Raw genomic sequence first — 17,314 nt, forward strand, 5'->3', positions numbered from 1 at the left:
CATGAATGGAACAGATCTTCTGCCTGTAGAGAATGGAAAACAAACATTCAAACCAGCTTCTACTGTGAACTCCAACACTGACAATGAGCAGTTCAGACACACGAAGCTCAAAAAGTGCAGATTTTTACATGATTGATGTCAAACAACGCTTGGAAAAAAAAAAAGGCAGAACTTACAGCCAGCAGTGGGGTGCAGAGACTGAACACGGGCCTGCGATATCTTCACAGCTCAGCAGGGGGCAGCATCCCACAGCTTCACTGGTTGATATTTTTGCAGATACCAGAAGAACAATCATAATCAAAGGAAGTTTAAACATTTAGTTTTGATAAACATCTTGATGAGTTTGGGGTGAATTATAATAAAAATCTGTAAAACTTTTCATCTAATACCAACACCAGGTCCATAATCTCTGTCCAATTCTCTTTTTGCTTCATAAACTTTAAAAAAAAAATTTTTTTTTAAAGAAGCATGGAAGCTGTAGCCACACCTAAGTTCCACTTTCTTTTTTTTTTTGGCTAACTCAGGTGTTCTGATTCAGGCTTTTTGCACAAAGGGTGGCTGTGGCTCAGGAGGTAGAGCAGATCAGCTACCAATCAGAAGGTTGGTGGTTTGATTCCTGGCTGCTGCAGAGTATCATGAACCAATGTATCAACTTGCCGCAAGGTGCTTTATTTTGTAAGGTAAAGGCTCTACAACAATTACACAGAAAAACCAACCAACAGTCAAAACAATAATAATCACATCAATAATGCATAATTCTTGATGTGATTTGGGGCTAAATAAATAAAATTGAATTGAACCAGGAAACAGCAATCAAAAAACAAAGACCAAGAAATTAAGTGTTTAAGGTTTTAAATTCAAACATCAATAAAGCAATTGGGCAAATTAAACAAAATGGTCTTTTCTTGTTTTTTTATGTCCTGTGATCAGTGTTGCATTCACAAAGTCACTAGAAAAAGCATTTCCTGCAGAAAATGCAATGTGAATGCTGAACGCTGAAAGATTGGATCTGAAATGCCTAAAAATGCTTAAAATAGCTCAAACTTGATTTGCTGAAAGAGTTTAACCAGTTTGAAAAGCTAAAAAAAGAAAAGAAGAACAAAGCAATGCTATGTGGTTGCATAATATTGTTGGTTGAAGTGGATAAACTGCAACCACTTTATGCACAGTTAGGATAGTTTAGTTTAGTTAAGTGGTTCCCAACAGTCTGAAATATTTAATCATTTTTATCTCTGGGCTTTTAATGAAATCATGTAAAATGTTTAGAGGTGAAATCTCTCTGTGGTAGAAGTGCGGGAAAAGGGTCAGCCAATCTTTAAGTGAACACTCATCCATCTTAATCACTGAATTCAGGTGTTCCAGTCACTTCCATGGCCACAGGTGTATAAACCAAGCACCTAGGCATGCAGACTGCTCCTACAAACATTTGAGAAAGAATGGATCGCGCTCAGGAGCTCAGTGAATTCCAGTGGGGTACCGTAATAGGATGCCACCTGTGCAACAAGTCCAGTCATAAAATTTCCTCACTACTAAATATTCCACAGCGATTGGGAATGACAGTGTCTCAGCCATGAAGTGGTTGGCCACATGAAATGACAGAGTGGGGTCAGGCATAGTGCGCAGAGGTCACCAAATTTCTGCAGTCAATCACTACAGACCTCCAAACTTTATGTGGCCTTTAGATTAGCTCAAGAACAGCACATAGAGAGCTTCATGGAACTGGGTTTCCAAGCCTTATATCACCGAGCACAATGCAAAATGTTGGATGCAGTGGTGTAAAGCACATCGCCACTGGACTCTAGAGCAGTGGAGACGTGTTCTCTGGAATGATGAACCACTTAGTTCCAGTGAAAGGAACTCGTAATGCTTCAGCATACCAAGACATTTTGGACAATTTGATGCTCCCAACTTTGTGGGAACAATTTGGGGATGGCTCCTTCCTGTTCCAACATGACTGCACACCAGTGGACAATTTATAGGGGAGGTGACTATTTTTGGTAATTTCCACATGCTTCATATATGACGCCCATCTGGCAGCTGCACTGAGGCAGACAGGGGGAGGTTTCAGAGGGTAGTCAAGACAGCACAAAGAATTGTTGGCTGCCCACTCCCCTCCCTGATGGACTTCTACACCTCCCACTGCCTCAACAGGGCCAAAAATATCATCAAGGACAGCTCACACCCTGGTTTTGAACAGTGTTAATTTTGTTGACAAACTATTTTCGTCATAGTTTTCGTCAACAACCCTTTTTTTCATGACGAAAATGAGACGATAACTAAATAAAAACTACCTAAAAGGATAAAAACGATGATAAAATTAACTGACACTTTCGTCAACGAATGAAAACGAGATGAAAATGGTTGGCAGGGACGACATCCAGTCAGAACGTATTTAATTTTGTGACAGGGTGGGACAAGTTAGGAAAACATCCAATCAAACGCACAGTTGCACAAATTTGATCTAAACCTGGGAAGACCACCCTAGCCTGTGATTTGTCTTTACTTCTGATAGAACTAAGTTATGTAAACAATGTTAGCAGGGAGAAAGAGAAGAGCCGATGTATGGACATATTTCTCCTTTGATGCCGTGACAAACAAAACGATGTGTAAACCATGTGGGGCGACTATCTCGGGTAAAAACACGACAAATCTTAAACAACATCTGCAAACCAGTCACCCAGATCTCCATGCAAAGGTAAGCATTTTAATGTCATGCAGGGTAAAGTGTTTTTCCCAGTTTAGCGTTTTTGTTTAGAGAAAATCTCCACACCGCGGTGGATTAGCCTTTCCTAATCTTAGTCCTGAACACTGCCCTGTACCTTTCAGAGCGTCCTGCTGTAAAACGCTCGTATTATCTCAGTAAGGTGGTGTTAATGATCAGGTGTGTGGGAAGCAGGTGAAACGTATTATCTCAATAAGGTGGTGTTAAACAAGGTCAGGTAAATAAAGATGTTTAATATGTTTGTGTGTGTATTGGTCTTTCAAGCATTGATAATATTCCATAACTTTTAATAAATGTTTAATTTTGTGTAAGTGTGTATAATGACTAACTCAAGGAAACTGAAGAAAAAGCATTTACATTTTATACCCTTTATATTTTAGTCGACTGAATCGACTGTAGATTTAGTCGACTATATTCTTACTCTAATTAGTCAACTAAAACTAGACTAAAACTAAAACTATTCAGATGACTAAATTATGACTAAAACTAAATTACATTTTCGTCAAAAGACTATGACTAAAACTAAATCAAAATTTGCTGTCAAGTTAACAGGCCACAACGTGGGTTTCAAAGAGCCAATAATAACCAGATGGTGTAGTTTTTTTCAGGTGATTTTGGTGCGGCCAGTTAACATGTTAATGTCTGTCTGCGATACAAAATATCCCAATTAAAAGCAACAAGAGATGAACTAATTGTGTTTCATGTTATTCTGCTCAATTTCAAGAACACAGCACAGCTCGAAAACACTGCTTATTACCAGAGATTTCATTTATGCTGCACGAGAGCACATTTACCTCCCAAAACACAGTAGTTGCCAAGGGGATTGAGGTTTCAAAGTTTGAGGTGAGAAAGTTTGGTGATTATTTCTTTCCAGATGTTTTGTATTGGTGGACCAAACCAGAATGCGTGGAGGTTGTCATCACTTGTGTAAAGTGTACAGTGGTTCTTTAACAATTGAAAAAGTATATTCCACATTGTCAGATGCTTCTAATTTCTACCTTATACAGGTAGGCAACAGTATATACATACAGTATAGTATACAGTATATACACATGTAGTTTTTGTCATAGTACCGGCAAGAATTTAAAACTACTTTAACCCCTGACTTTACCTTCATGATTTTGTCGCTGTCACTTGTTAATCCCCATGTTAGAGAAAGCCTTTACAGTCTTCAAGACATTTTAATTACCTTCTTTTTGTCCAGCAGGTGGCGCCATCTGCTAAAATGAATTTAATGGAGAAAGAACAGCACAGTTGTTGGGTTTATTTATTATTTCTTACAACGCAATTTATATCACACATATATAAAATATATAACTATCACGATATCAGTGTAAATAAAACAACAGCAAAACTTCCTAATGTGAGACTGCTCATTTACCTGAGATTTACTATGTGAGCTGTGGCAATTGCTGAAGGATCAATCAACCCTGGCAACAACTGTTACAAACCATGTGCCTTCTATCTGCGCTGACTGCACAGAGAGAGTGAGTGTGAATATCTGTGGTGTATTTTGGGAGATTCTGATGGGGGGGTTGAACTATTTCTTGTCATGCGGGCAGGAGGGGCTGATATTTGAAGTTTATCTAATACACAAACAGCGCTGCTGTGGACTCACTGAAAACACAGGTCAGTATGTGTTTATATGTTTTTGAGTGGATTTGTCTTAACTTACATTTTTCACACTCCAAGGTGACCTTCTGTCCTCTTCTCAAAGAGCAAAGAAAGCTGACATGTTCATGACATATGCTTGACCTGGTGAAAGAGTTTACAATCTCGTGGTTCTCAGGCGATCAGTTCTGTGCATTTCTTGATTTTCCTTTTTTTAATGACCGGGAGCGATTCAGGAAAGAGTTTGAGTTTTGAAAACAAGAATGTCAAAGAGCTGAAGTATGACTGGCTGCTGAAAGACTGCTCTATTTTAAGCCTGCCAGCTTTACTAATGTGGGCAAGAATTTGTTGTGAAAAAGCACGTGATATATTCAATATATCATGTGCTTTTTCAGTATATTCAATGCACTGATTCAGTTATGTGCACTTTAAATATTATTTATCATCAAAAAGAGTGCTTACACCAACTTTACAATTAGCCATGTATTTAAAATACTTTTTTTTTTTTGCATGAGTCAACTGTTTTTAATTCATAATAAATAATGATAAGATGTGACAGAATCTCACACACTACAACAGCCCTGCACAAGTACTGACCAGTCCTGTTAAAGGTGGAGCTGTGCACATATGTTTAATATGAGCAATTGGCAAATGCTGAGGAGTTTTGGGGGCATTTAGTCAACTTAAACCTGCAGTCTTCTAATAGCATGCAAAGGTAAATAATGATTGTTCTTCTATCTTCCTGTTCTTTTTCCTTCCTTCCCTGACTTTCCTCTGCAGTACAAAGATGAAGCTGACAGTTGTAGCCCTCTTGTGTCTACAGCTTCTTGTCATTCATAGTAACCCTTCTCTGGGCACCAAAAGAGGAAAGTTTCCTCAGATAAATATTTTTAAGAAGCCTTCTAAAACTAAAACTAATCTGGACACTAAGTCAAAGGACTCAATCCTCAAAAACTCCAAAGAGCCCACAAAGTTTAACCCTGGAGGGTACCCTCAACAACCAGGCAGACCAGGAGGTTACCCCAACCAAGGAGGCTACCCCAACCCTGCAGGGTATCCTCAACAGCCAGGCAGACCAGGAGGTTATCCTTACCAAGGTGGCTACCCGAATCAAGGAGTCTACCCAGCACCAGGCTCCCCATACAGTGGCGGTTATGGAGGTTATCCAGGAGGATACATAAACTACAACCCAAACAACAAAGTCCTGAGCCCTCATTATGCCGGCAGCTTTGGTTATGGGGGTTATGTTGCTGGTGGCGGCTCTCCCTTCTCAAACTTTGCAAAGGCACAGGGCTTTGTTCCCTCTGATAAATCCAGAGGTTTTGGTCACAAAGCAGCAATGGCTGCAGCTGGAGGGGCTCTAGCAGGAATGGCCCTTGGCTACGGGTTAGGACGGTTCCCCCGTCCTCATTTTCACTTTCACAACCCCCAGGAGGAGTATTTCTACTACCACTACATGTACAGGAAATATGGTGTAAGATCTACAGATACAAATGACTTCAGCAGAGACTACAAATACATTCACGCTGATGGGACATTTGATAGTTTCATGAAGTCCTGTATGAATAGAACAGATCTCCTACCTGTAAAGAATGGAAAACCGACCATCAAACCAGCTGTCACCACATCTAAAACCACCACAGCTGCTTCTGTGAACTCCACCACATCAGCAGCTACTGCTACTCCAACTTTTGGCACTGGCATCAACACCACAAGTAACAGCACTGCAGCAAAAAACTCCTCAACTGATGCACCTTCAACTCCCCACCCTGTGAATAAGTCTGAACTCAATCCTCCACCTACAACTTCGCAGGTTCTCAGAACTGCTGCTAACGATGACGATGATGAGACAGTGAGCATTGTGGAGATTGGTTACCCAGCACTGATCACGCAAATGAAGCTCAAGAGGTGCATCGAGCTTTACACGGTCAATGCTGAAAGGGACTTGAAGAAAAAAGTAGAACTTACAGCCAGCAGTGGGGTGCAGAGACTGGAGACGGGCCTGAGAGGGCTTTTATCTGTAGTCCTCAGTATTACTGTGATGCTGTTGAGTGGCAACATCCAAACATAATGACAAATTTTTATTTTGTTTACTTATTTTTGGGGAAATTACCTCTCACAACCAACCTGCAATACCTTCACAGCCCACTGTAGCATCCCACACTTTGGGAATCTGTGGTTTAGATATCTGCAGATACCAGAAGAAGAATCATAATCAAAGGAAACCTAGATATTTGGTTCTGAGAAACTTCTTGATGAGTTTTCGGGTAAATTATAATAAAAAATGTAAAGCCTTTTGTCTAACACCAACATCATGTCCATAATCTTCATCCAATATTTCACTGTGTTCATAAACTATAGATGAATGACACCAGTCTGAGCTGACCTTTGTGCCAATCTGCAAGTTTGTAGCAGTGCATGCTAAACTTAGGTTGTAAATATGTTAAAGTTAGAGAGCATGTCGGCATGCTAGAAGCTGAAAACACAATTGTGAGCTGCAGCTGCTCTCGTCTTGTTTATTCAAGAAACCTGATCATTGTCAGTGCCCGAGAGGATCAGTTTACACACTGGCATTGGTACAGACTCTGTCATGGTGTTGATGTGTGTAAATAAACAGACATGCAATGGATGATTATGCACAGACAGGTGACAAATTATAGGAAAAATGGAAACCATTTACATCGTGGCATTTTGCTGGCATGATTTGGAGGGAAGGGTCACTGCAAACAGTCACCTCAGTGTGACTGAAGCACCCACCTTTTGGGAAAAGTAGCCAGCTTTTCAATCCGCTCTAACCCTGTGCTGTGAAGCAGAACAAAAAAGACATTAGAAAGAGTGAGAAAAGTTGCTTTGTTGTCTCTCATTTGTGCTTTTTCACTAATCTAAAAAAAAGGGGGGGGGGGGGGTGTGTGATTTTTCAAAAAAGATTGAAATCTGGTATGGTAAACCTTTTGCAATGTTACGTTTGACTGGATCGCCTGTGTCTGAAGAGAAAAACGTGAGACTGGAATACTGCTCATATCAATTTAATTAAAAATAGATCATGGTGTTCTTGTAAAAGCTGTGGCTATGTTTAAGTTCATAATATTCTAATCATGCTATAATTTGTGGCAGTGGCACAGTGGGTAGGCGCTTGCCTTGCAGCCGGAAGGTTGCAGGTTCGAGCCCTGTCCCTGCGCTGCATTGTGTCCTTGGGCAAGACACTTAAACCACATTGTTTCTGGCATGACCGCAGATGCTCGTCTCTGGATGAGTGATCTGGAACAATCATTTCGTTGTCTGCCTTGTGCGCACAATGACAATGAGTTGAATCTAATCTAATTGTTCATAATTATGCTATAAAGCTTAAAGCAATAATAAATATTCAATCAGGCTTCAAGGAATATGGGAGCATTGGGGCTCTTCTTCTTTTTTTTCTTTTTCTTTTTTTTTTACAAATCACACCCTGCATGAAGCTAAAAGAATTTAAATAAAGCTTCAAAATTAATATATGCTTTTCAGGAGTTGAGAGATTTGCTCTTAGAAGATCTGAGTCTGGTACAGGCTCAGGCTGCTGGGGGACATCCCACAATGCACCTCCAGATGTGTTTATATGCCACTACTTCATACCATTGACTTTTGTCTTCATCTCTTTTTTGCTCCCCCTCCCCGAGACTCGTTCTATTGGAGGTCTCGTCCTGTTAAAATGGAGTTCTTCCTCCCTACTATCACCTACCATCTGATGATCAGATCTTGCAGCAGCTGTTGTTGTGATTTGAATATGAATATAACTGAGGTGAACTGAACTTCTTTTGTAATCAATGAGATTTTCATCTAGTGCCAAACATAACAGAAACATTATGTAATCACCAGGTTTATCAGAACACAGAAGATTAATTAGGAATTCAGTTTAAGTCTAATTATATTCTGTACTAGTTATGCTATTTTTCTTTCATTTGGATTAAACATTCTCTAGAGTTGTTGTTGTTGCTATTGTTTTCTGACGATGCAGTGTACCGCCCAACATATTCACCTCTTTGTTCAGTTCCCTGCTATGTTCTACCCCTCTGCCCCTGTCTGGGGTTGCCTGTGTATGCAGAAGTGCTCTTAAAGCTCAAGAATCATCATGTTTGTATCATCTGTGATGTACTCATACTGAACTACACTTATCTTCAAATATACTCAGTGCTTCTTTTTTTTTTTAAACATTATCTGTCTATTTTACTGTTCAGTGGCTCCATGGGATAGTGGTTTAAGCATTCATCTAACTAAAGATCAACAACTCCTTCCTGGAAGGAGACACTCCCTGCTTTTACCACACAAACATGATGATGCCTCCAGTGAGCAGCTGAGAGCTTTTGGTTTTAACAGTAAGTGGTGAAAGTGAATACTGTTGTCTCCATCGTGTCAGTACCCCTCTACATTACAAATAAACAGATGGTATTCTCATGACACAGATAGGCATATACAAAATAATTTACATGCCTAACATGATTTCTTTAGGTTGAATGCAAATTAAAAATTTCAAAATCCCACAAAGAAAGAGCAAACAGGAAAGAAACTGACCATCACTGCATGAAGAGGCCCCTGGAGAACTATTCCTACTTAAAGAAATTACAAGAAAGCTGCCTAAGAGAGGCTGTGTTGAAGAATAAAGGTGGTCAAACCAAATATTGGCTTTCAATGTCATTATAATCTCTCTCGCTCTCTCCCCTCCCCTCCTCCCTTTCTCGCTCTCACACAGGTACTGTGTATATATATTTAGTTGATATTTTAAATGAATCCACTGGTCATGATAGAGCTGGTGTATAAAACCTAATATAGACCTATGCATACATAAGACTAATATATAGAAGCATATGATAGGATGCCAAGAGGGGAAGTGTGGCACAGCTTCAGGGGGTCAGGAACAGATATGAAGCATAATATTCTGTTTTCCTGTGCAAGTTAATTCCTCCCAAAAAAAAGTCACAATGCAGCCTGATGTCAGATGGAAATACCAAATTCCTGCACTCGGACTCTGACATCCGGACCTATATGTGTGTTGACTGAGGAATAATTACTTGAAAACAATACAAAATGCCTCACAGCCTGGCTACACTGTATTCCAGATAGTTCTACCATAAACCAAGAAAAATATTTGAAACTGGTGCATAAAATTCACCAAAGGAAATCAACAAATCTGCTCTGAATTGTTATTGTTTCTTTTTTCAGTCTATATGTATCATATTTAAGTCTGATACACTATATTGCCAAAAGTGTTCACTCGTCTGCCTTCACACACATATGAACTTGAGTGACAATGGGAATGGGAATTATGGAAATTTTTGACTATTCTTAATTAAAAGACTGGACTTGTTGCACAGATGGCATCCTATCACGGTGCTGCAGTTCTTTCATAAATGTTTGTAGAAGCAGTCTGCATGCCTAGGATCTTGATTTTATACACCTGTGGCCATGGAAGTGATTGGAACACCTGAATTCAATGATTTGGATCGGTGAGCGAATACTTTAGTTATTACAGTGTAAATCATAAACTGCAAAGTGGCTACAGTAACTGTTTTTGTTTTTAAAATGAACGTAGTGGAGTTGAAAGTAAAATGCAGCTTTATAAAGTGTGTGCAACATTGTGGTGAATTGTAGTAAAAACGGAAGCATTTTAAAGTGAAGCATTCCTGAAATACACGCACTTAAGTCTCATTCCTGATTCGCTTTTAGACCTAATGTGTTGACATTTTCCACTTCTCCACCGGATGCCGTGAAATGAGTCCGTCCCCGCCCCGCCCCCAGCCCCGCTCCGCCCCCAGCCCCGCTCCCATCCTCTACCCCTGGAGCAGCCCGCATCTCTCGTGCGGCGGTACGTCAGACAGAAGGAAACCGTGGAAACTGATGCTGAGGAGGCGCGAGCAGGTTATCAAGAAAAACAGAGAGAAAGGCGGAACTATCACACGGTCACCACTCGAGGTAAGACTGTGACAAAAGTAGGAAAATAATTTTTTTTTTTAAACCTCTCTGTGTAACTAGTGTGTAACTTGTGTAACTAGTTTCCTCACATTCGCTATTATTTAACCGATTAACGGGCAGAGTTTGTAGGGGGCACGTTGGTGAAGCTTCCCCTTTTAATATAGGTCAGTACGTAAAAGCTTATTTATTTCATTTTATTGTTTTAATCTGTTTTAAGCATCAAATCGCGCACCAGCCTTCCTTGGGCTTGTTATTGAGCTTCCAGTGCCACACCTATCCGGGCTGCTTTGTAGCGACTGGTTTGCCTTTACAGGCAAAGCCATTATTTACAGTTAAAGGTTGGTCACGTTTAGAGTGAAAATTCCAAGTGTTTACGAGTAAACTCATCAGTTAGTTATTATCTGTTGCTGTATTTCCAAAATAAAAATTAAAATGCTGTCTCTTTAAACAAGGAGAAATAATACAATCACAGCAGCCAAAATGTTAAACACGACCTGTAACAAGATTTTCCAAGACAATTTAAACAGTAATTAAAAAAAAAAAAAAAACCTCAAAAGATTTTCTGCATCCAAAAATAAATAAAGGACTAAATAAATTAATTAATATGACATTAAATGCACTAAATGTAATATTTTTTAATACCTGCAGATAAAAATTAATGAAGTGTGATACAAATTGATTCTTGTTTTGCTTTGCTTCAGTAGTTACCTTTGTTTTCATTTCCTTAATCATTTACATTTCCTTTCAATTTTAAATGCATGTATTTATTTCCCTCCATCTCCAGTTTACATCCACAAAGGTCCTTTCATTTTCTCCCCCCTCACATTTATTTATGCATTTCTTTGTGGTTTTGCAAAATGACAGTATGGCTCATTCCAGTTTTTCAATTATTGATTGCTTCGGCATCTGTGGTCAGGCTGATAACCAATGGCAGTCCATTCAGGAGAGCCACTGAGAACTAAGACTCCTGTCTAATGAAATTTTCACATTATTATTTTTTTCTTTATTCATTTATTATTATTTTTTAAACCCCGCCTTCTCAAATGCCTGGCAGCAGATTCTACTGGGGATATGGGATAACGGATTACTTTAGGAAAGATTAGTCTGATAATTAAAATTAATTACTACAATAATATTTATTAGAGTAATCATTAAAAGAGTTACCACCTTAATAACCTATTACGTCATACAGAATTGTATATGTCTTTGATACATGTCTGTTTGTAGCCTCAGGCTTAGCTATTCTTCCTGTGGTCCTACACACTCAAACCAACATCCATCAAACAAGTTGGTTCTGCTTACATAGACAGGCCTCTGGAGCTTGAAAAAGGCGACTGGACTTCTTTTTGTTTCTTGAAGACGTTTCACCTCTCATCCGAAAGGCTTCTTCAGTTCTCAACCAAATGGTGGAGAGACCCAGGTATTTAAACCCCTGTGGGCGTAGTCCCATGGAGGTGGTTATGACCCTCTATTGATCATGTGCGTGAACATGATCAATAGAGGGTCATAACCACCTCCATGGGACTACGCCCACAGGGGTTTAAATACCTGGGTCTCTCCACCATTTGGTTGAGAACTGAAGAAGCCTTTCGGATGAGAGGTGAAACGTCTTCAAGAAACAAAAAGAAGTCCAGTCGCCTTTTTCAAGCTCCAGAGACTACTATGACCTGGATGACTGAGAATCTACACAGACTTACATAGACAGCACTAAATTTCACTGAGGGAACATAAAACTACTTTACAACAGGACACCAAAAGAAGCCATACTCAAAATGATCGCCATCTTAATTACACATTCATACTGTAAAATAATCATTCTAAAACACATTACTTACCCTCCAGGATCAATTCTCTTTGATCCTGTTACTGCATGTCTTTAGTTCCAAGATCAGGATTATAAATTTTCACCCATATCCACATAGCACTTATACATCCTGCCTCCATCAACTTCATTATCCAACCAATTTCTATTATAGTTCTTACTAATTTAATACTGTTTTAACAAATATTTAAACTGATCTTTAATACTCTGATGTAGAAAATAAACTGTAAACAGTTTGTAAACTACTGCTTTCTGTTTATTACATGTTTTAATTTTTGGCAATGTAAACCTATTTTCTACTGCAGATCGTGTTTGATAAGTAAGCTGACTACAGTATAATAATAAATACTTTTGTAATTCAACTCATGAGCAAAGAGGCAGACCTCTCTCGAACAGTTAACGAGCCCAGATTACCATGCACATCATTTAATTGAGTTCTGGTAACACATTGTAATGCACACCATGCAGCTTTATTTTGAGCTACTTGTAACTTTTGAATTTCTTTTGTTCAAGCACTGGAGCAGATCACACTGCAATAATCAAGCTGTGACAAAACTAATGGATTTAAATGTTTTATAGCCTCTGGTGTCATTAAATTTAAACATATTTTCACCATTGACAGACCTCTACCCATTTTACTTACAATATCAATATGTTTTGACCATGTTAGTTTACAATCCACTGTTATAACTAATAATTTTGTCTCATGTACCTGTTCAATAGGAATATTATTAATATTCAGTCTAAGTATTTGCACTGTTTTTGGTTGATTCCTTGCCTGTATCACCGTACACTTTGTTTTGCTAACATTTAACACCAGATTACATCGGTCAGCGAGTCTTCCTCTGCCTTCATCTCCTGATTTAGCATTTCAGCTAATTTATCAACTGAGCATTCAGCTCCATATATTATTGTATTATCAGCATACATAACAATCTGAGCCTTAGTTTTTACAAATGGAAGATCATTAATAAAAATGGAAATGACCCAAACAGCTACCTTGTGGCACGCCGCACTTTACATTTCTTATCTTTGACACAGTACCACTGAAATAAACAATCTGCCTGTGATTTGTCAGATAGCTTTCCAACAATTTTAATAAAGTTCCTGGTAACAGACAGTGATCATTAAGATCAAAGGCCGAGGTAAAATTAAGTAACAACCCCTGCTGATTTCCTTTCCTCCAGCCCATATTGCCAGTCATCTGTGATTTGTGTCAGTGCTGTACAGGTCAAACGAGCAACTCTGTAATTTCAAATAAGTCTTTCCAGATCAGATGACTATGTACACATGCATCCAATTGCAGCTGCAGTTTATCAAATGCAGCTTCACTTTTTTTTATTGTCCATATCAGAGTAGATACTGCCGCGCGGTGTGGCGAAACCCTGGGAAATGCTGCATGGTGCAAAAACTAATTGATTATTGCTTCTGCTTGCTTGAGTTAATACAACAAGTTAACTGAAGACACAACACAAGTTGCACTAACCTTATTAATACAACACCACCATAAAACTCTGACCACAGCCAGCTAAACATAACATAATATCCGTATCAGTTATAGGTCAGAGAAATGTACAGTTCAGCAAGATTTCTGAATCAGCTGTAGCCACATCATTAATTAACAAGCACACAGACAGAATCAACTTAACCAAGGCAAGCTGCCACATTAGCACAATCAAAACAGATAATAAAATAACATTGTGTGGTTTTCCAATCAATTTAAACTTCATTCTGCATACTTACATTATCAAACTTGGCCTTAGCATCACTTCCAGCATCATTTTTATGAGATATCAAGCTTCATAAACACCTGGAGGAGCACTCAGTACTGGCTTTATACAGCACTGTGCAGATGTCACTTGCAGCCTCCAAGGTTCAAACTACTCTGTAATACTATCAGCACTGACTTAGGCAGACTCTCAGGAGCATATTCACTGCTTAGGATAGTCTGCTTTTGGCTACTGAAAGCCTACAAAATCAAAACATTTTTTTGTTTGCTTATCTCTAAGCTGCTTATTTACCTGCTAACACACAAAATAAGCCAGATGTGACACTGTCAAAGTGGCAGTTGAGAACCACAAATACAAACCGGAAACATGATGACTGATATTAAATGACTTTAACAACAATTGTCAGCCTTCAAATATATTTGCATCACAGTGATAGTGAGAGGAATGCAGCTAAACTAAAATAACACAGTGATATTAACACTGCATAAATATACATTTAAAAGCAATATGATCTAAATATTATGCCATATTTTACCCCACTTTCTTTCTAACTTTCTTCCACAGGGTGAAGATGAAGCTCCATTTATTATCCGTGCTTTTTCTGTCACTTTTCTTGCTTTATACCCCTTTCTCATTGGCAAAGAGAGGAGGAGGAGGAGGAGGCAGAAAAACCTCAAGTACGAGCTACAAACCTAATAAAAGCTCCACCTCTCAGGGTGGGTATCCAAAACAAAACAATCAGGGCAGCACAGGGCAACAAGGCAATTACCCCAGACAGCCGGGGACAGGAGGCAACCCTTACCAGCACCCAGGACAACGTTCTCCTTATGGAGGGTATGGAGGATACGGAGGTCAGGGTGGGTACGGAGGGGGTTATGGAGGGCATGGGGGTTACCATGGTACATACATCAACAAGAATCCCAACAACAAAATCCTGAGCCCTCACTATGGTGGTAGTTTTGGTTATGGGGGTTATGCTGCTGGTGGCGGCTCTCCTTTCTCAAACTATGCAAAGGCACAGGGCTTTGTTCCCTCTGATAACTCCAAAGGGTTTGGTCGCAGTGCAGTAAAAGCTGCAGCTGGAGGTGCAGTGGCAGGAATGGCCCTTGGCTACGGGTTAGGAAGCTTCTCCCGTCCTCACTTTGAGGTCCGCAGCCCTCAGGAGGAGTATTACTACAACCACTACATGTACAGGAAACATGGGTCTCAGTCTACCAATACCAATACCAACAGGAACACCAACAGGAACACCAACACCGATACCAACGCCAACAGGAACACTAACACCAATACCAATGACTACAGTGGAGGCAGTGCAGGAGACAATGTCTTTACCAAACCCCCTCAGAGCTATGATAACTACATGGACGACTGCATGAAGAGGCCTGACGTTCTGTCTGCGGAGACCCAAAAGCCCAAAAACAAAACAGCTGCCGCTGCCACAGCTACAACCAAAACAAACACATCCACTGCTGTCATATCAGAGAGCAACGTCAGTGGCACAGAAAAATCCTCCACCCATACCCCTTCAAATCCCGACCCTCTAAATCAGCTCGAAGATGATGACACGGTCAGCATTGTTGAGATCGGCTACCCGGCACTGGTTGAGCAGGTGAAGGCCAGGAGATGCTTGGAGCTGTACATGGTTCATTACGAGAACTACATGAGACTGACTGGAGGCGTACGAGGACTGGAGATGAGCTTTCAGGGGCTTTTAGTCACCAGTACTATACTGGTACTACTGAACAGCAACATGCTTATGCTGCTGCCTTGAAGCCTTCATTTGCAGGAGAAGTGATGGAGAACATGTTCACAAATTAAGTAAATGGATGGATAATAACTGCATAGAAAGGAACCTGTAAACCTTTTTTTTTAGCACTTTCTTTATTTTTGGGTAGACTTCTACTTTGAGTTTTTATACTTTCCCTGAGATTAATTACTTCATAGGAACCAAACAGATGGCACAGATAGCTGATCTGTGGTTACAGGAAGGAAGTAAACTAGATTAGTCTTTTCCTGTAACTGTAAAATAGATTTAGAGAACCAGTTTGGTCTATCTGAGTCTACTTAGATTTACACAATTTCTAGGAGTAGCCCTAAAAAGCGGCACAGGTCCTGTGTAATCTCATGTTTAGCTAAAAAGTGTTTTATTATTTTTATATTTATTTAAGTAGCTGGCCTGGAGCTTTGTCTTTTCTCTAATATCATTGGTCTATAATTAACAATATCAGTGCAAGGATTTTACCGTATAAACATGACTGTGGATATCTACTCATGGCGTCGTGGCTTAAACCACAGGTGGACTTTTATCATATAGTGTGATTCCAAAGAAATATGCATGTTGTTGTCCTTGCACTCAGTTATTTTGGACTCAGTGCAAGCAACAAGCAAATTTTGTGAATATTTATGAAATTTGTGTAACATTTTTCTCTGTGTACTCCCTCTGCTTTGTATAATAATTTCCTTTTTTTCCTTTAAAAAAAAAATACGGTATATATATATATATATATGGCTCATTTCCTTCCATCCAACATTTTGCCTCTCTGCCTCTTTCTCGCTCCACCCTCTTGAATAGCTTGTGATTGCAGAAGTGCTCTTACAGTGTAACATGACAGATGTGCTAATTCTGAGCTGAGTTGTTTTCCAAACCTTACTGAAAGTTGTTTTGCATTATCAGCCATGTTTATGAATGTACTCTAGAGTTTTGTTTTGTTTTTAAAAAGGAAAACAAACCATTTTTTGCATTTCTCTGTGATTGTATAAAATTCTTGTTGTGACTGCAGTAGACTCCCAAAGAGGACCTTTTGCCTTTTGATTTTTATAAATATCTCTTCTCTCGAGACCCTGGCAGTGAACTATCACAAAAAAAAACCTTTATTGTGATACTTGTGTGCCTAACTTTACATGTATTTAAAATACTCACGTGTTGTCCCTGCAGAACAACCCACAGGAGCAGTTCCTGTACTGGTACCCCTAAGTGTAGATTTTTTTTAAAGTTTCTGCCTGGTTCAGTTTTGGCACTAAAACAATTAATAAACACATATAGTTAAAAGTAACAGGTGAACAGTCTTAATCATTTCTTCCTGTTAAATAAATGGAACTTTGCTAACTTGTGTTTGTGGATATTTTATTGCTTTAGAACCAGGAGGTTAAAATTTGATGTAAAATTAGTGTTATGAAAAACTTTGGTTATACATTTACAACCAGAAGTCATCAGTGGATTATTTATCTGTTGCTGGGTTGATCTCAGATTATGTGATGTTCAGGAATAAATGGAAACCACAATATTTTTTGCAACAAAATGTTGATACGTGACAGAAATCGTTACAATTTTAAAAAGCCAAAGAAAGAAACCCAAATGAACTTGACACATTGTTGAACATAAATGTTGCATTATAGATTTTTGCATGTGGTACCCAATTTTTATTGGTTCAAATGTGATTTTACACATCACCAAAAGGCTGTTGCACTGAGAGGTAAAGGCTA

At 39.2% G+C, this 17,314-nt stretch overlaps 2 protein-coding genes across 2 annotated transcripts; both read left to right on the plus strand.

Annotated features, from left to right (window-relative positions):
- The first annotated feature begins 4,328 nt into the window (after positions 1-4,328).
- LOC115786350 (uncharacterized) lies at positions 4,329-6,592 on the plus strand. Its single transcript, XM_030738468.1, has 2 exons — positions 4,329-4,351; positions 5,114-6,592. Exon 2 carries the CDS (start codon positions 5,121-5,123, stop codon positions 6,402-6,404), a length of 1,284 nt encoding a protein of 427 aa, XP_030594328.1. The 5' UTR covers positions 4,329-4,351; positions 5,114-5,120; the 3' UTR covers positions 6,405-6,592.
- A 3,550-nt stretch (positions 6,593-10,142) lies between these two features.
- Positions 10,143-16,630, plus strand: prnpb (prion protein b). Its single transcript, XM_030738061.1, has 2 exons — positions 10,143-10,276; positions 14,393-16,630. Exon 2 carries the CDS (start codon positions 14,400-14,402, stop codon positions 15,600-15,602), a length of 1,203 nt encoding a protein of 400 aa, XP_030593921.1. The 5' UTR covers positions 10,143-10,276; positions 14,393-14,399; the 3' UTR covers positions 15,603-16,630.
- The last annotated feature ends 684 nt before the right edge of the window (positions 16,631-17,314 follow it).

The sequence above is a fragment of the Archocentrus centrarchus genome, chromosome 9, assembly GCF_007364275.1.
Source record: "Archocentrus centrarchus isolate MPI-CPG fArcCen1 chromosome 9, fArcCen1, whole genome shotgun sequence".
Lineage (NCBI taxonomy): Eukaryota > Metazoa > Chordata > Actinopteri > Cichliformes > Cichlidae > Archocentrus > Archocentrus centrarchus.

Bases quoted from the DNA above. Each gene is read 5' to 3' on its own strand.
- LOC115786350 (XM_030738468.1), top strand. From the start codon at position 5,121: ATGAAGCTGACAGTTGTAGCCCTCTTGTGTCTACAGCTTCTTGTCATT.
- prnpb (XM_030738061.1), top strand. From the start codon at position 14,400: ATGAAGCTCCATTTATTATCCGTGCTTTTTCTGTCACTTTTCTTGCTT.